The sequence below is a fragment of the Mustela erminea genome, chromosome X (genome assembly GCF_009829155.1).
Source record: "Mustela erminea isolate mMusErm1 chromosome X, mMusErm1.Pri, whole genome shotgun sequence".
Classification (NCBI taxonomy): Eukaryota; Metazoa; Chordata; class Mammalia; order Carnivora; family Mustelidae; genus Mustela; species Mustela erminea.
In genome coordinates, this window is record NC_045635.1 from 113,050,768 (window position 1) to 113,064,893 (window position 14,126).

General features: G+C 40.5%; 1 protein-coding gene across 4 annotated transcripts in view; it reads left to right on the forward strand.

The window, feature by feature from the left end:
- Window positions 1–1,606: 1,606 nt before the first annotated feature.
- PHF6 (PHD finger protein 6) overlaps window positions 1,607–14,126 on the forward strand; it is a 46,669-nt gene continuing 34,149 nt past the window's right edge. For 3 of the 4 annotated variants that reach the window (XM_032330122.1, XM_032330123.1, XM_032330125.1), the window contains exons 1-3: window positions 1,607–1,790; window positions 5,713–5,896; window positions 6,119–6,220. In XM_032330122.1, the coding sequence (XP_032186013.1) occupies window positions 5,759–5,896; window positions 6,119–6,220 (240 nt within the window). In that variant the 5' untranslated portion in view covers window positions 1,607–1,790; window positions 5,713–5,758. The remainder of the gene's footprint in view (window positions 1,791–5,712; window positions 5,897–6,118; window positions 6,221–14,126) is intronic. The other variant, XM_032330124.1, reaches the window with a different exon arrangement.

Sequence of the window (14,126 nt, forward strand, 5' to 3'; positions counted from 1 at the left end):
TGTGTTTGAAACTTAGTAGTTTCGCAGATGTGTATTCCGTAAAATCTTTGAAATGAGTGCATTAATGAAAGAATGATAGCAAAATGCCAGGATTCTGGGGGAGGGATCTAAAAAGAGGACATACTGCACAGGCACTACATTTTGTCACTTTCACAATCATCAGTCTCATTCTGACACTAGTAGGTGTGTAAAACTGGTGAAAATAATGCTGGGGAACCTGTTTATAAATACTGTTCGTGTTTGGAACACACATTCTGGATCTTATGTAAATTGCCAGCCTCTCCCTTTCACTGTAGAGGGCCTGAGTAAAAGGGCTAAGGGTCCTGTGCAGCTAAATCACTGCTTTGTCCAACCTTATTTGATACCTGTTTGTATGGGATACAATGTTACATGAACATGGTTACTGTTTTCTTTAGGATTACAATTTAACGTTGACATTGCAGGGGAAAATAAAAAGAATGATGAAACAGCATAGTAACAACATTGGGTCGCAACAATGGAAATCCACCACGCCCCCCTCCCCTCTTTTACAGGAAAAATAGCTACATAAAAGACATCTTTAAATTTTCATCTGTTTGTTAGGGCTTTTTTTTTTTTTTTAACCACTGGCATTTAGTCTGTGAGTGTAAAAGAAAATAACAAAAGCTGACCCTTGCAAAGGGCATACTATGTGCCCCAAGTGTTATTCTACATGATTTACATGTATTAACTCACTTCTCTTACAGCTCTTTGAGACGGTTACCATTGTGATCTCCATTTTGGACATGCTGAAACTGAGGGACAGAGAGGTAATGCAACGTGCTCAAGGTCACAGAACTAGAAGTGGGGGAGCTGGGATTCAAACCTAAGCAGTCAGGCTCCATACATCAAAAAGGAAAGCGCTCCGTGAGCTGTCGCGTTTACCTATGTTGAGTTACAAAGGAAATCACTTATCTTTTTCTGATTATGATAATCTCCGCATTTATAGAGGGCCTGTTATATGCGAGGGACGCTCATACACGCTTAACTTGCATTATCTCATTTCTTCTTCACAATAAACCCGTGAGATCCTATTTTTAATCCCCATCTTAGAGACCCCCCCCCCAAAAAAAATCATTCAGGTACAGAGATGAAAATGATCAGCCCGAGGACTGAAATCCGGGCCGACTGACTCCACTACGAGCTTCTCAGTCTCTCCTGGCAGTAAGATGAGAGAACGGAGGACCTCAAAGGGATGCCACGAGAGTACAATGAAATAATGGATGTGAAAAGGCCTCGGTGAACAAGTGCAAGGATCAGGCCTACCCACTTCAATCACTGTTGAAAACTGGCTACCCAGGGCCCCTGTCCAGTGGTTTCTAGTCCCAACCCTGCCCCTTCCCCGTCCGTCCCACAGCGATATCTTTGAACCTCTTTCTCTATCTCCTCGGCTCCTGCCCCCAAACACTTGGCTGAGCGGCGGACCGGAGAATAGAAGGTACGCGCGCGAGCAGGAGGCGGAGCTTGCCGCCCCGATCTGTCCTGGGGGGTGGCCTCCGCACATGCGCCGTGGTTCTGAGGCTTCAGTTGCCCGGCCGTGCAGCCAATCGGGGCTCGCGGCGCGCTCGGGACGTATTAACGCTGTGTTGAGTCGTTGCGTGCGAGGGGGGCGACGTAAGGGCGCTCGGCGAGCCCGTCTCTCCTCGAATGAAAGGAAACAACCTCCGGCGACAGAGCCCCGCTCCCAGGCGCTGCCGGAGAACCGACACCGACTTCTTTCTCTTTCCCCTCATTGGCGCTTCTCCGCTGCCGTTCGCCTCCGGGCCCCGCCGGTGAGTCCCCCCGGTAGCTTGGGGCCCCCCATTCTCTGCCCGGCGGGAGAAGACAAGGAGGATGGCGGTGGCCAGGCCGCCGCCCCTGCCCGTTGTTAAGGGGGACTCTTGGTGGTCTCGCTTTATTGTCAAGGACCCCCGAAGCGCCGCTCGTTGAAGGCGCTTGGCGAAGAGGCTGCTGAGAAAAGTGCTTTGGGGGAGCTAAGGGAGAGGTTAGGCTTAAGCCTAGACTTCGGGGGAGGGGGCGCAGCATTTAGGGAGGAAAAAATACTGGGAATTTTTAGTCTTTGCCATCGCTTAGGACATATTTGGGAAGGAGGGAGACTCCCAGTTTGCGAAGCTTAAGAGGAAGAATGGTTAGGATGGCAAGAGGGTTAGCTTTACGGAATGAGAAAAAACTCTGGGGTGGGGGGAATTAGGGGCGAAACTGAGATCTGAAACGGAGACTCTTTGAGGGCGAACTCCTGGGGAAGGAGGGTTAAAGAAAGTGGTGGGATATTTGCCTGGATTCGGGAGGATTGGAAAAGGACGATTAGGGGACCCTGACTTGCCGACCGCAAGGACCTGCTAAAGTGTTTTAGAGGAAGATAGTTTTGCGAGTTGATCTAGCGCTTGATTAGAGGGAGGTCGTGGAGTCTAGTGTGTGTTGAGGAATAAATAACGGGGAGAGGACCCGGTACATTATGTGTACCGTCCTTTATTATATGGACGAACAGCACGGCATTCTTCTGAAATTTGTTCGTTTCGATATCCTGCGTGGAAGTTGAAAAATCCTTTATTTTTGAAAACCCTTTTCTTTTCATCGGCTTACTACGTAATATCAGGTCTTATTCATACAGTTCAAATTCTTTCTTACCCTTGGGTTTGAAACAACTGGAAAATTCCTTCAGTTTCCTTTTGAATAACCGCAAAAAGCAGTGCGAAGCATGTAATAATATCGTGCAACCAAATTCAGGTGCCCTTCCGGTTCATTTCTTATTCGTTTATTTCTCTCCGCTCTAACTTTCCTGACAGAAATACTGCTTCTTTGAGGATCACGTTTATGTATTCTGAACTGTGTATTTCAGCTTGATTGCGTGCGGAATTGTTTGATCTTCCGGAACTGCAGTTTTTGTTTTGTTTTTCTGTGAAAATGGTCTTTCAGATACGAGACATTGAATGAGCTCTCGACTTGGTTCTTCAATGCTCTCCTTGATGTTTCAGGTTATTTCTACCTTGGTTCTTTACAGCATCTTGTAAAATCAGGAACGCATTGATGGCTTCAGCGTAACTAATCGAGCTTTTATATTTTGCCAGATATTTAGATGTTTTTCACGCGGATACCTTTGCTTTTTTATTTCTGCTTTATAACACTGTCCATAATATTCTGTTTCTTTTAAGGAAAAGGTTTCATTGTTGGGCGAAAGCATCAAAGTTTGATCTCTGCATGCGCTGAAAAACCTTTTAGACTGAAATTAAAAGGCCATATTGCTGTGTGGATCATTATGAATCTCTTAATATTGGTCCTTGGAATGCCCTTATTCTCCCTAACTAGAGACCACAAATGAGACAGCATTAGATAAAAATCTGTATTTTTATGATAAAGACATTTTTGTTAGGAGTCATTGTTTCCATGATGTTCCCCACTTCATGTTTCACTAGGAGGCTGTAAAAAATTAGCAAGATATGCACAGATGCATTATTTGAATTTTAGTGGAAAAATCCATTTAGTCATTGTACATTGGGGAAAGTTTTTAATTGGTTTGATGCACTTTTTTTGTGTTTCTGTTCACTTTACCATTTTATACTGATTAAGACACTAGAATATTTTTGAATGTAAAATAAAGCATACCTTTTTTCTCTCTTAGATTTTTGGGTCTTTGATATCTGGAAAAGAAAAATTCTCAAAATTAGGAGGACAAATGTACCTGTTTATAAATTCAAAGAGGCAGAATTCAATAGATAGAATCTGAGGGACACCATTTTCAGGATTAATTTCAAGAATAAAAAGTGCTTTTCTACTCAAGGACTTTTTAAAAAACCTTAAACTGGTTTTATAGCATATGCTAGGATTGAACAGAAATTACACATTAAAGATGTCTGTACATATTAGATTCATTATGTGCCATCCTTTGAAATGGCCAGGGATGACCGGGAGAAATGCTGAATGCATTACAGTGGTTTCAGAGTGCCTACTCTTCATTGCATAGTAGTAAAGAAAGCTAATTTAGAACTCACATAGCAAATTTTAGTGCTATTTGTGAATTTTGGTGTTTCGCATGGTTAATTCTAAAGATTTGGCAGCTATATTCTTGATAAAGCAACTGAACACATATTTGCCTGTACAAATGCAAACACACTTCCCCTTTTGTTTCTTTTGTTTCTCTGTTAATGTCTTTTTTTTCTTTAATCCTAAAAGTATTTGCTGCCTGTTTTCAATCAGTTTCATGGTTTATAGCCAGTGCTATGAATACAGTACTGTTGTAAAGTATCCGATGCCATTTGGAAGACTGAGGTATTTAAAATTGTCGATACCATTAAGAGTTTGTTAAACCCATCAATGCGAAGACTGTCGAGGCCTAGGTATAAATTGATTTAAAAAAAAAAAGACCCGTTTCTTTGTGGCTTCACCTTAAATTGTAATCCCGTGTCTGCATTTTTATATTGTAAAATACTGGCTTGCATCTTCCACCTTGCTGGCATCTGGCAGCTACTGTTCTTGATGGGGAGTAAGTGCCTTTCAGAGAGCTACAAGGTAGCATCAGTGAGTCCAGTTTTCAACATAGTATCATGAAAGCATTTGAGTATACAGAAAAATGGGAAGAATTTCGGGGGATTTTAAGACAAAAATTGGAGATGTTATTGATTGTGTTGTGTGTTGTAGCAGCCTGGATCCAGAACTGCTTAGGTTGGTCGATTTGGGAAAACCACACAAGTCACATCACTGATTTTACACTTGTTTAGATTCTTAAGAATCCCTGTTGAGATTGATGATCTAAATCTGACACCATCTATGTCAGAGCTTTTCTCCCCCACCCCCTCCTTTTTTGGGGGGGGGTTTGACTCTGCTACCTATAATTATAACTTGACTAGATTTAAGGGTCATTCAGAAAAATTTTCCTTCCTTTTAGACAATATTGCTAATTTAATGTGGAAGTTACTACATTTAGAACACCACGGTCAGTTTGTAGCTTTAATTTGATAAGCAGGCTTGTGGAGTAAGCCCCAGAGTCAGATAATATAGCTTGTTAAAAATAAATAATTGGTTCCTAAAGTATGCTTTTTGGAATAGATAGTTATAAGCTTAATTTTTTTCTTTACTCTAAAAAGGACTACAATAGCAAAACTTATTAAGGATGTATATACATGATTTTTTTTATACTTAAAAATAATTCAGATTTTTTAGAGTAAGTGTTCCAGAGTCACGGTTAAGTGCATTCATTTGTCTTTTGTTGGTTTATCACTATGTGAACTTTAAGGAATTGTGCAATTTTAGAATTCTGTTCACTCTGCATATTGTGTCCTTCTCTTAGAAGTTTCTGCTCTGCTCTTAGATACATAATTCTTTGTCTCCTTGAAGAGGCATCTAGCTATATTTTAAAAATATTTTATATTAATTATGTCAGCAGATGGTTGTTTTAGTATCACACATTGTACATTTTTTTATCGATCCACACAGAAATCTTTTTAATTATTTCACATATCCCCTAATTTGGAAGCAGTTTGATTTTCCTGAATTATTTCATTACCTTGTCTTTATGCATACGTTCATTTTTTTCCTTACAGAAGCGTTGTAGGTTTTAATATTAATTTGTCTATACTAAATAGCCATTTAAAAATGCATATGTTAAAACTTAGGTTAAATATTAAACAACTTACATGACTGTGCAAATGGGTATTAAAGTGAAATTAACCATTTTGTTGCCCTTTTTATTCTCTGTAGCATTTCTTGAGGCTTAAAGTGGCATTCTAAAAGCAATTTAAAAATCATGTCAAGCTCAGTTGAACAGAAAAAGGGGCCTACAAGACAGCGCAAATGTGGCTTTTGTAAGTCAAATAGAGACAAGGAATGTGGACAGTTACTAATATCTGAAAACCAGAAGGTGGCAGCACACCATAAGTGCATGGTAAGTATAGGCCGGCAACCAAGACACCTGAAACCATGAGAATCCTGACAATGAATATTTCCGAATACGAAAAAACTCAGTTAAATTTTTAAAGAGATGGTTTCTCACGAATGCTATGCCATTTTTACTAGAAAATTTCCTTGTAAAGTTAACATCTTATTCACTGTTGCACTGCAATTTCTTTAAATGTGAACCTTAATTTTTTTTAAATGTAATTTATAGCTCTTTTCATCTGCTTTGGTATCATCACACTCTGATAACGAAAGTCTTGGTGGATTTTCTATTGAAGATGTCCAAAAGGAAATTAAAAGAGGCACGAAGCTGGTAAGTTGGTATTTCTGCCTCTTGAGAATAAAACTTATTTTAAGCTCATTAAAGAGGAAATTGCTTAGTTTACAGTGTATTGCTTTATTAACATTATGATTTTCAATTGCAGTCTTTTTTTTTTTTTCACCCCCGAACCAGAAATTCCAAGGTTGGGCTTAACTTGTTTACCACGCAACAAAAAAGGAGTGAATCAATATTTATATTATTCAAATTTTTTTTTCCTTTTCAAAAAGAGTCAAAATGTTCTTGGAGGCTGTGTTGACTCAACAAAAACAAGCAGTTTGCTTAATTTGAATATATCGTGTGTTGAATTCTTCATTCAAAATTTTCATGAACCAGATGCTTTTTCATCTTCTCTCATAAAGTCATTGTGGTCATCATGAATGAGGATGACCCTGCCCTTTCAGCAGGAATATGTTGGCACTTGCTGTATTGGACTGTGGTTCAGCTATATAACCCCGCATTTATAACTTAGTATCACTTTTGATGGATTTCACTCTTTGTCTGAAGCTCTCTTACACTGAATGGTCCTGTAATTGTTTTCTACCAGCAACCAGGTGGGCAGGATACTATGTTGCTCTGTTGGAAAAGTAACCTCATCTCAGTTGGCCTTTGTGATCCATTCTGGTTTACATCGAAACAAACAACACCTCTTCATTTGGTTATTATTTTTCCCTTTGAACCCTTTGTTGAAATTATGTCTGCAAATGTGCCTTCAGTTGCTTCACTATTAAGTGCTGCATTATTTTAAAGGTGGGCTTGGCAGAACACAAAGCTGTGTTCTTCAGCGCTGCATGATCTCATGTTTCACAAAGAATTTGAGGAGCAGAGAGCTAGGAACTGTCATGTCAATGACCAGGAATAACCTATTTTTTTTGAAGTTGTCAGTCTGATAGTAGCAGGGGAAAAAAAGCAAATGAAGAAGTTCAAGGATTTGAGACTGGCTTTAGGATAAATAGTCTAAAACCCTAGAATCAGTATTGGCACAAATGGGAATTCAGAGGCCAGTTTTTGTGGTAGTGAGACCTTAACTGAAAGTATTTCTCCTCCCCACCCCCAAAACTGTAGTAACAATAGAATGCTTCATTTTTTTTTTGAATGCTTCGTTTTTTTAGTGTGATTTTTATTTGGTGGTTTCAGAATTCTTCCATGTTTTTATGGCTTGCTGATTTTTGAGAACCAGAGCAGTATGTTTTTATTTCCTAGTCCTTAAAAACAAATTCAGAGGTAAAGAAAGAATACTACTTACCAGAAAGTGTTTGTACTGTAAACCTCATCACCCCATTATTTATTCCCTGGCATTGTGCATATGCCTGGAAATGCGTCTACATCCTGAGTCGTTAGCATTTTTGTCACTTGGCATGGCTGCTCTGGTCCGAACGGGAGCAGTTTTGGTCTCTGATGTTACTTATTATTAACGAACGCAGTGCCTGGTTTTACATGAAGCAGCGGTGTACATCTGGCAGCACTGGTAAATCCAGCGGGCATTTCATTTATTTGGATGTGTTTGTGAAGACAGCATCAGAACATTGTACAAGCTTCACTAATATAAATTGTTTTGATTAATTTTTAATGGTATGGTGGGGGGAATTCATTTTTCCCCAAGTGTAGTGAGTTATAAAGAATTAAGTTTGTCCCTTGATCTAGAAAGTGGAAGAACATTGGAGGTGCAGACCACAAGCTATAGTAAGTAACAGACTTGGATGTGACTCCTAGCTCTGTCACTGACTAGCTGGAAGACTCCGGGCAAGTCATCTACTTCTCTGCGCCATGTTTTTCCTCCCCTGCTAAAAAGACAGGACTTGTCTCACAGGGCTGTTGTGAGAATTAAAAGAGAGGCTGGACAGGACTTAGCATGGTGCCTAGCACGTGGTTAGGACTTGATAAATGCTAGCTACCACTGTAGTTATTGTTTATAGATAATAATATCCTGCTGATGTCACTGTAGGCTAATGAAAAGCATGCTGGGCTGGGAAGGTCATGAGGCTTTTTTTTTTTTTTTAAATAACTCTGCTACTGACACATTATGTAACGTTAGCTAGGTCGTTAACTTATTTGTCTTTTTGCCAGTGGTAAACAGATAATGCTGTATCACCACTTATTAAACAGCGATGTCCCTTGGCTAACCAGTTCTATAAAAGACAGAGTGAGTTACCCTAGGAAAGGTGTTTTAAAAAGCTGTTTTGAGGCTATGGGCACCTAGTAGTAAGGAATAGGGTCAAAAGGAAAGAACTCTTGAGCCTAGTACGTAGTTTTGCTTCTTTTCCTTCTCCCAGCTGTCAGAATTTAAATCAGTTACGTAGGGGATAGGGCTAGAGCAGCATTCATATATTTAACTTTGACTTCTAGGTGAAAAGTAGGTCATGAATACCTGTCGAAAATAAACAGGAGTGCTGGTCCCCGGGTGCTTTCAAGTCAGGTTCCAGGCTATACCTGGTGTTGGCTTAAGATAGGTGCCCACTCGCCCCAAAGAAAAATAAAGAGAAATGAGACTGGGGCTTGTGGTGAAGGTGTTTAGGTAACCAGATGGGTCAGAGTCTTGAGAGAGTGAGAGGTCACAGAACAGGAGGTACAGGTATATGGTTTCTGTCTTCTTACTGCCACAGGCAGTTTTCGGAGGTTTTCGTGTCAGTCGCAAAGATCAGGGGAGGAAAGTTATTCTGTGTGAGGACATTCATCTCTTTTGCATCACCTTTGAGCTCCAAGGCGGACCGGGAAGAATTTGCCAGGGTACTAAGGATTTTATCATTTGAGTCTTTGTTTTTGCAGTTAAGACAGATACGTATTTTTCCAGAATGGTTTCCAGTTTCTTCTGCAGCCATATGGAGACGCCACATCTGTACCATCTACTCTTAATTCTCCAGCCATCTAGCCAAGAAACGCGAATTTCCAAGTAAAATTATATGAATCATCGTCACCGTTTTCATTTTCTTTAAGGAGATACTTGGGAGGAGTATATTTGAAGAACATACTCTTTCTGGATGAAGCTAGGTGGTGAAATCATTAGCAGTATCTACGCTGGATAATAGTTACTGTTGGAAGTGGTAACTGTCAGATGTATCACTCTGAGAACAGGAGTTCAGAGGCCGTTTGGTTCACCTTCCCCACCCCCTGTGCAAGGTTGCCTCCAAGCCAACCAACATAAGATTTTCATCTCTGCTATTCTTAAATATATCCAGAGGTGGTGATTCTACCCAAGCAGCTTGAATCATGACCGTAATTACATGACACTCTTCAGAATTGAGAAATTCGTCCTTCTTTATAATTTAATTATCTCGCTTAATTTAAGCCATTAATTCTAGGTCTCTCTCCTTCCATTAAAGGCAAGATTTGGGTTTTTTCTTTAATAAAACTGGAAAATCTTTCATATACTTGATGAGTATACTCAGGTCACTCCTAAGCTTTCCCTTTTTTGGACTAAATTTTATAGGTCTAAAGAAATCCTCTGAACATTTTTCCTGTCCCCCCCCAATAGTAGAAATAGCTAACATTTACTGAACACTTAATATGGTGGCAAAGTACTTTAAATACAGGATTCTTTACAATCCTGACCATCATAATGTGAGATGGGAAGTTTTAATTCTCCCTTTAGGGATGAGGAAGCTGAGGCCGGTGACTTAAGCTGACTAAGGTCCTATTACTAGTAAGTGGCAGAGCTGCCATTCGACTTCAGGGTCAGTGAACTGCCCAGCTAGAATCTTGATTACCCCAGGTTATACTAGACTGCCTTTTAAGCTACCCAACCCCAAATCAGATTTTAAACAAATGTAAATATTAGAGCTTAGTAGTTTTTTTTAAACAAATATGGAAATACTACTGGATTTAGGGTATAATATGACACCTTTTCATATGTATTAATAGCATTGTTTTTAGGACAGAAATCTTATATAGGTACTAGGTAAGAATATTCTGATTCTTCGCTACCCTCAAGATATTTTTTGTGGCCCCTAAAAATGGGAAGACCAATTTGACATGGTTCCAGTGGAGTGCTGGGTGCCCTATAGAAATGGGGTATCTAATTTTGAGAGTTTATGATTTAAATATTGGGTATGCCATGAATCTGTGTATATGACAATTCATAGATACAACTTTTTCTTCTGTGTGGGAGGAGGCTTGCCTATTTAGGTAAGACTGCTTCCTAGAGATGGTGAAGTTTAAAAAAAAGGGGAGGGGGGTGAGTCCAGAAAATAGGTTAATACTAGAATGGGTCACTGAGACCTGCAGTAATGGAATCGAGTTGAGTAAGGTCGGATAATGGCAGGTTCTTTAAACCGTAGGCAGGAGTTTCACCTTGGGTAGGAGGGGGTGGGGATGGGCAAAGCAGTTTTCAGGAGAAAAGGGATGTACAGTAGTCACTGCGGAGAATGAAATAATCATGGTAGCGTGTTTGTCTGCTGTACCTTGATGTCCTGCAGCAGCGTCTTAAAACTCAGCCTCTCTGAACCATTATTCAACATCTGCCCTGCCCTGAACCCTGAGTCTTTTTCGGAATCCTTGACCTTCAACTCTTCCTTCTTACATATCTGTCACACTGGTTCTCCTTCTGGGATGTCTCTGCTATCTTTTCTTTTCTTTTTCTTTTTCTTTTTTTTTTTTTAAGATTTTAATTATTTATTTGACAAAGATCACAAGTAGGGAGAGAGGAGGAAGCAGGCTCCCCGCTGAGCAGAGAGCCTGATGTGGGGATCGATCCCAGGACCCTGGGATCATGACCTGAGCTGAAGGCAGAGGCTTAACCCACTGAGCCACCCAGGCGTGCATCTGCTATCTTTTCTTTTGCAGGGCTACCCTGTGCCTAGTCCTCCTTTTCCCATCCTTCCCACATACTGCTGCTAACTACTGGATCTCGACTTCCCTGACTTCGAACTTTCACTGATGGCTTCATGTATACAAAATCATACCCAGAGGCTGCCCTTCAGAAGTCATAACTTACCCTTTCCATTCTTGATCTGATTCTCTCTCCTCTTGGTTTCCCAGACATCCTCGGTGTGTCCCTACTGCTGTGCACATACTGACATTATTCATCCTCGCTGTTTCTTAGCTGCCTCTCAGTTCTGTTTTTGACTTCAGCTCAGACTTCACCTCTGTCATAGAAGTTTTTAAAAAAATTGTTTTTATTTATTTGACAGAGAGAGACAGAGATCACAAGTAGGCAGAGAAGCAGGCAGAGAGAAAGGGGGAAGCAGGCTCCCCGCCGAGCAGAGAGCCCGATGCGGGCCTCAATCCCAGGACCCTGGGATCATGACCTGAGCCGAAGGCAGAGGCTTAACCCACTGAGCCACCCAGGCGCCCTGTTGTAGAGTTTAACATCACATGCATTGTGTTTGTTGCATGTGTGCAAGCCTTTCTTCCCCACTATATTCTGGTCTCTGGGAGGGTAGAGACTTCTTTCGGCCTAGCATAGGAGTACGTGGGGATAACGCATGGAAGACACTTGGCACAGCCCTTGGTGTCTCATTAGCATTCTGATAAATAGATGGGCACTCACTGATTGTTGGATTTGAGGAGAGAAGAGCTTCAGTTGGATAACAGTGGGAAACCTTAATAACGGGCTAGGTGTAGATTGGCCAGGGAAGTAATGGTAGAGCATAAAATGCCTCTTTTCTGGTTAATCAGTGCTCTGGTGGTTTGCATCTCTAGTGGTTTGAAAAGGAAGGGGAGAAATCTAGTGGGAAACGTGCTACTGGTTATTTTTTCAGGACAGTGGAGAGCTGTATATGCCTCAGCCAGGAGGGTTTGCATGTTTCTTCAACATTCCCTGACCCAGTGTGGTATTATTTTTTTTGCTTCCTTAGGCATGGAATTTGTCACGCCCTTGTCCTAGAGTCTAAAATTCATCTCTCTGTCTATTTGTCAGTTATTTAATTTAGTGCCTACTTTGTACCAAGCATAAGGTGAGACACTTCAGTAGGTGCCACTATGAATACATACAGTTTAGCCTTAGGAGTATGTAGAGAATGCCACGGGAGAGCTGGGATAAAGGACCATCAGTAACTCTACTTGAGAAGTCAGAAGGCTTCATAGAAAGTGACACTTGAAATGTGTTCCAGGGGGAAAGTGATGCCGTAGAAGTCAGAGGGGGAAGAGTTTCAAGGAGGAGGAAGTGGGCAAAAGTATTAGGTAAGTATTAAATGCCAGTGCTATTTAACGTAGAGTGAATAGCTCATTTAACATTCAGTAAGGGCAAAATGGAGTGCCCACAATGCATAGAATGCTCCGACTGTTTACTGTATACAGAGAAGCGGAAGATGCCAGGTGATTGGTCAGTGGTGCTACTAACCTTTGGAGCACTGGTCCTGAACCAACTATGAAATCTGAGTGGGCCGTGCAGGGGATTGCAGGCATATATTTTTTGAGAAAGGTTCCCAAAGAATTTTTTAAAAGATTTTATTTATTTGAGAGAGAGAGAGAGAGAGAGATCCCAGGACCCCAGGATCATGACCTGAGCCAAAGGCAGACACTTCACCAACTAAGCCTCCCAGGCCCTCTGCCTCCCACCCCTGCAAATGATTTCTGCTGAACACTTTTGGTTATGGACCATTGCCTCAGGAGAGGGGTTGGCAAACTTTGTGTCCAGGGCCAGATTATAAATATTTAAGAATTTGCCAGCTATATTATCTCAGTTTCAGTCACAGGCAATACTCAAAGAAATGAGCATGTCTGTGTTCCAATAAAACATTATTTACAGAAATGGCTGGTGAGCTGGATTGGACTCGCAGGAACCCTGCCTAAGAGTATTTTTGTGGAAAAACAGGTAAATTCCTCCTGCAGATTTGTTCACTGGCCTTATTGTCATCTGTGCAACTAAGTGTAAATCCATCATGAGCGTATTTCTCTAAGTGTGTATTTTTTTTTATAAAGCTCAGATTATGGCATGCGGATTAATTTTAATGCGTGCAAATATTTTACCTGTCATTTATATTAAAATGAATTTTGCTTTTCTTTGGAGACGGTTAAGGAGAATGAATATAAGGCGAAAGAGAAACTTCAAGTCCAATGATGGAGAAAATCAGGTCTTTGACTATTACTGAATAAGTTAATTTTTTTCCCCTTTGCCTTCATTAAATACTTCTTTGTAACTGGGAATACTGTAAATTTATGTCATTACATAACTAGTTCTCATTTATTTGTGCTAATGGAGGATAACCCAAACCAGTAATGTAAAATAATGGTTGTCTGGTTTGGGGGGATGTCTTGGTACTTACTTGAACATGGATGTGTATTTGACATTCTTCCCCGATTAAGGATAGCAGGCAGCATGTTTAGAGTTCAGAGTAGCCTCAGCCTGAAAGACCTACCCCTGAGAACAGCCTGAACCTATTGATCTGTGCCCAGAAAAACTCGATCTGAATGTTTTCAGGTGGAAACAAAAAATTACCCTTCAAAAGCTACAGTAAGAGAACTTAAATTTCTCATCAGTGATGACTCATAAAGTATGAGTATGGAGTATGTGATATTCACAGCAAGGTCAGGGGACTAGGTTAAGGAAGAACTCGACAGGCTTACTTAGTTCATGGCCCTCTGGTTCTGAAAAGATTTCTGAACTGATTTGTTCAATAGCAGCTTAGATTTAGTCTGTTACTCTAGTAAAAGCTTAGATTTAGTCTGTTACTCTAGTAAAAAAAAAAGTACTTTTCAGTAGCCCTGATTTTTAGAAGCACTTGGGATTTAAGGTCCTACCCTATCAGGTGTGTTTTTTTCTGATGACTTTGATGACTTTCAGATGTCATTTTTGCTTTCTAGCTTTCCATTTAGACCTAATTATTATGCAGAGTTTATTATTATTGATAATGTGAAGTTTGTGTTTTTATAAGACCCTCTTGAAAACACTGGACTATTTTTTTTCAGCTGTAGCTCTAGCATAAACCAGAAACAGTCCTGAGTTCATGTGCCTCCCCACCAC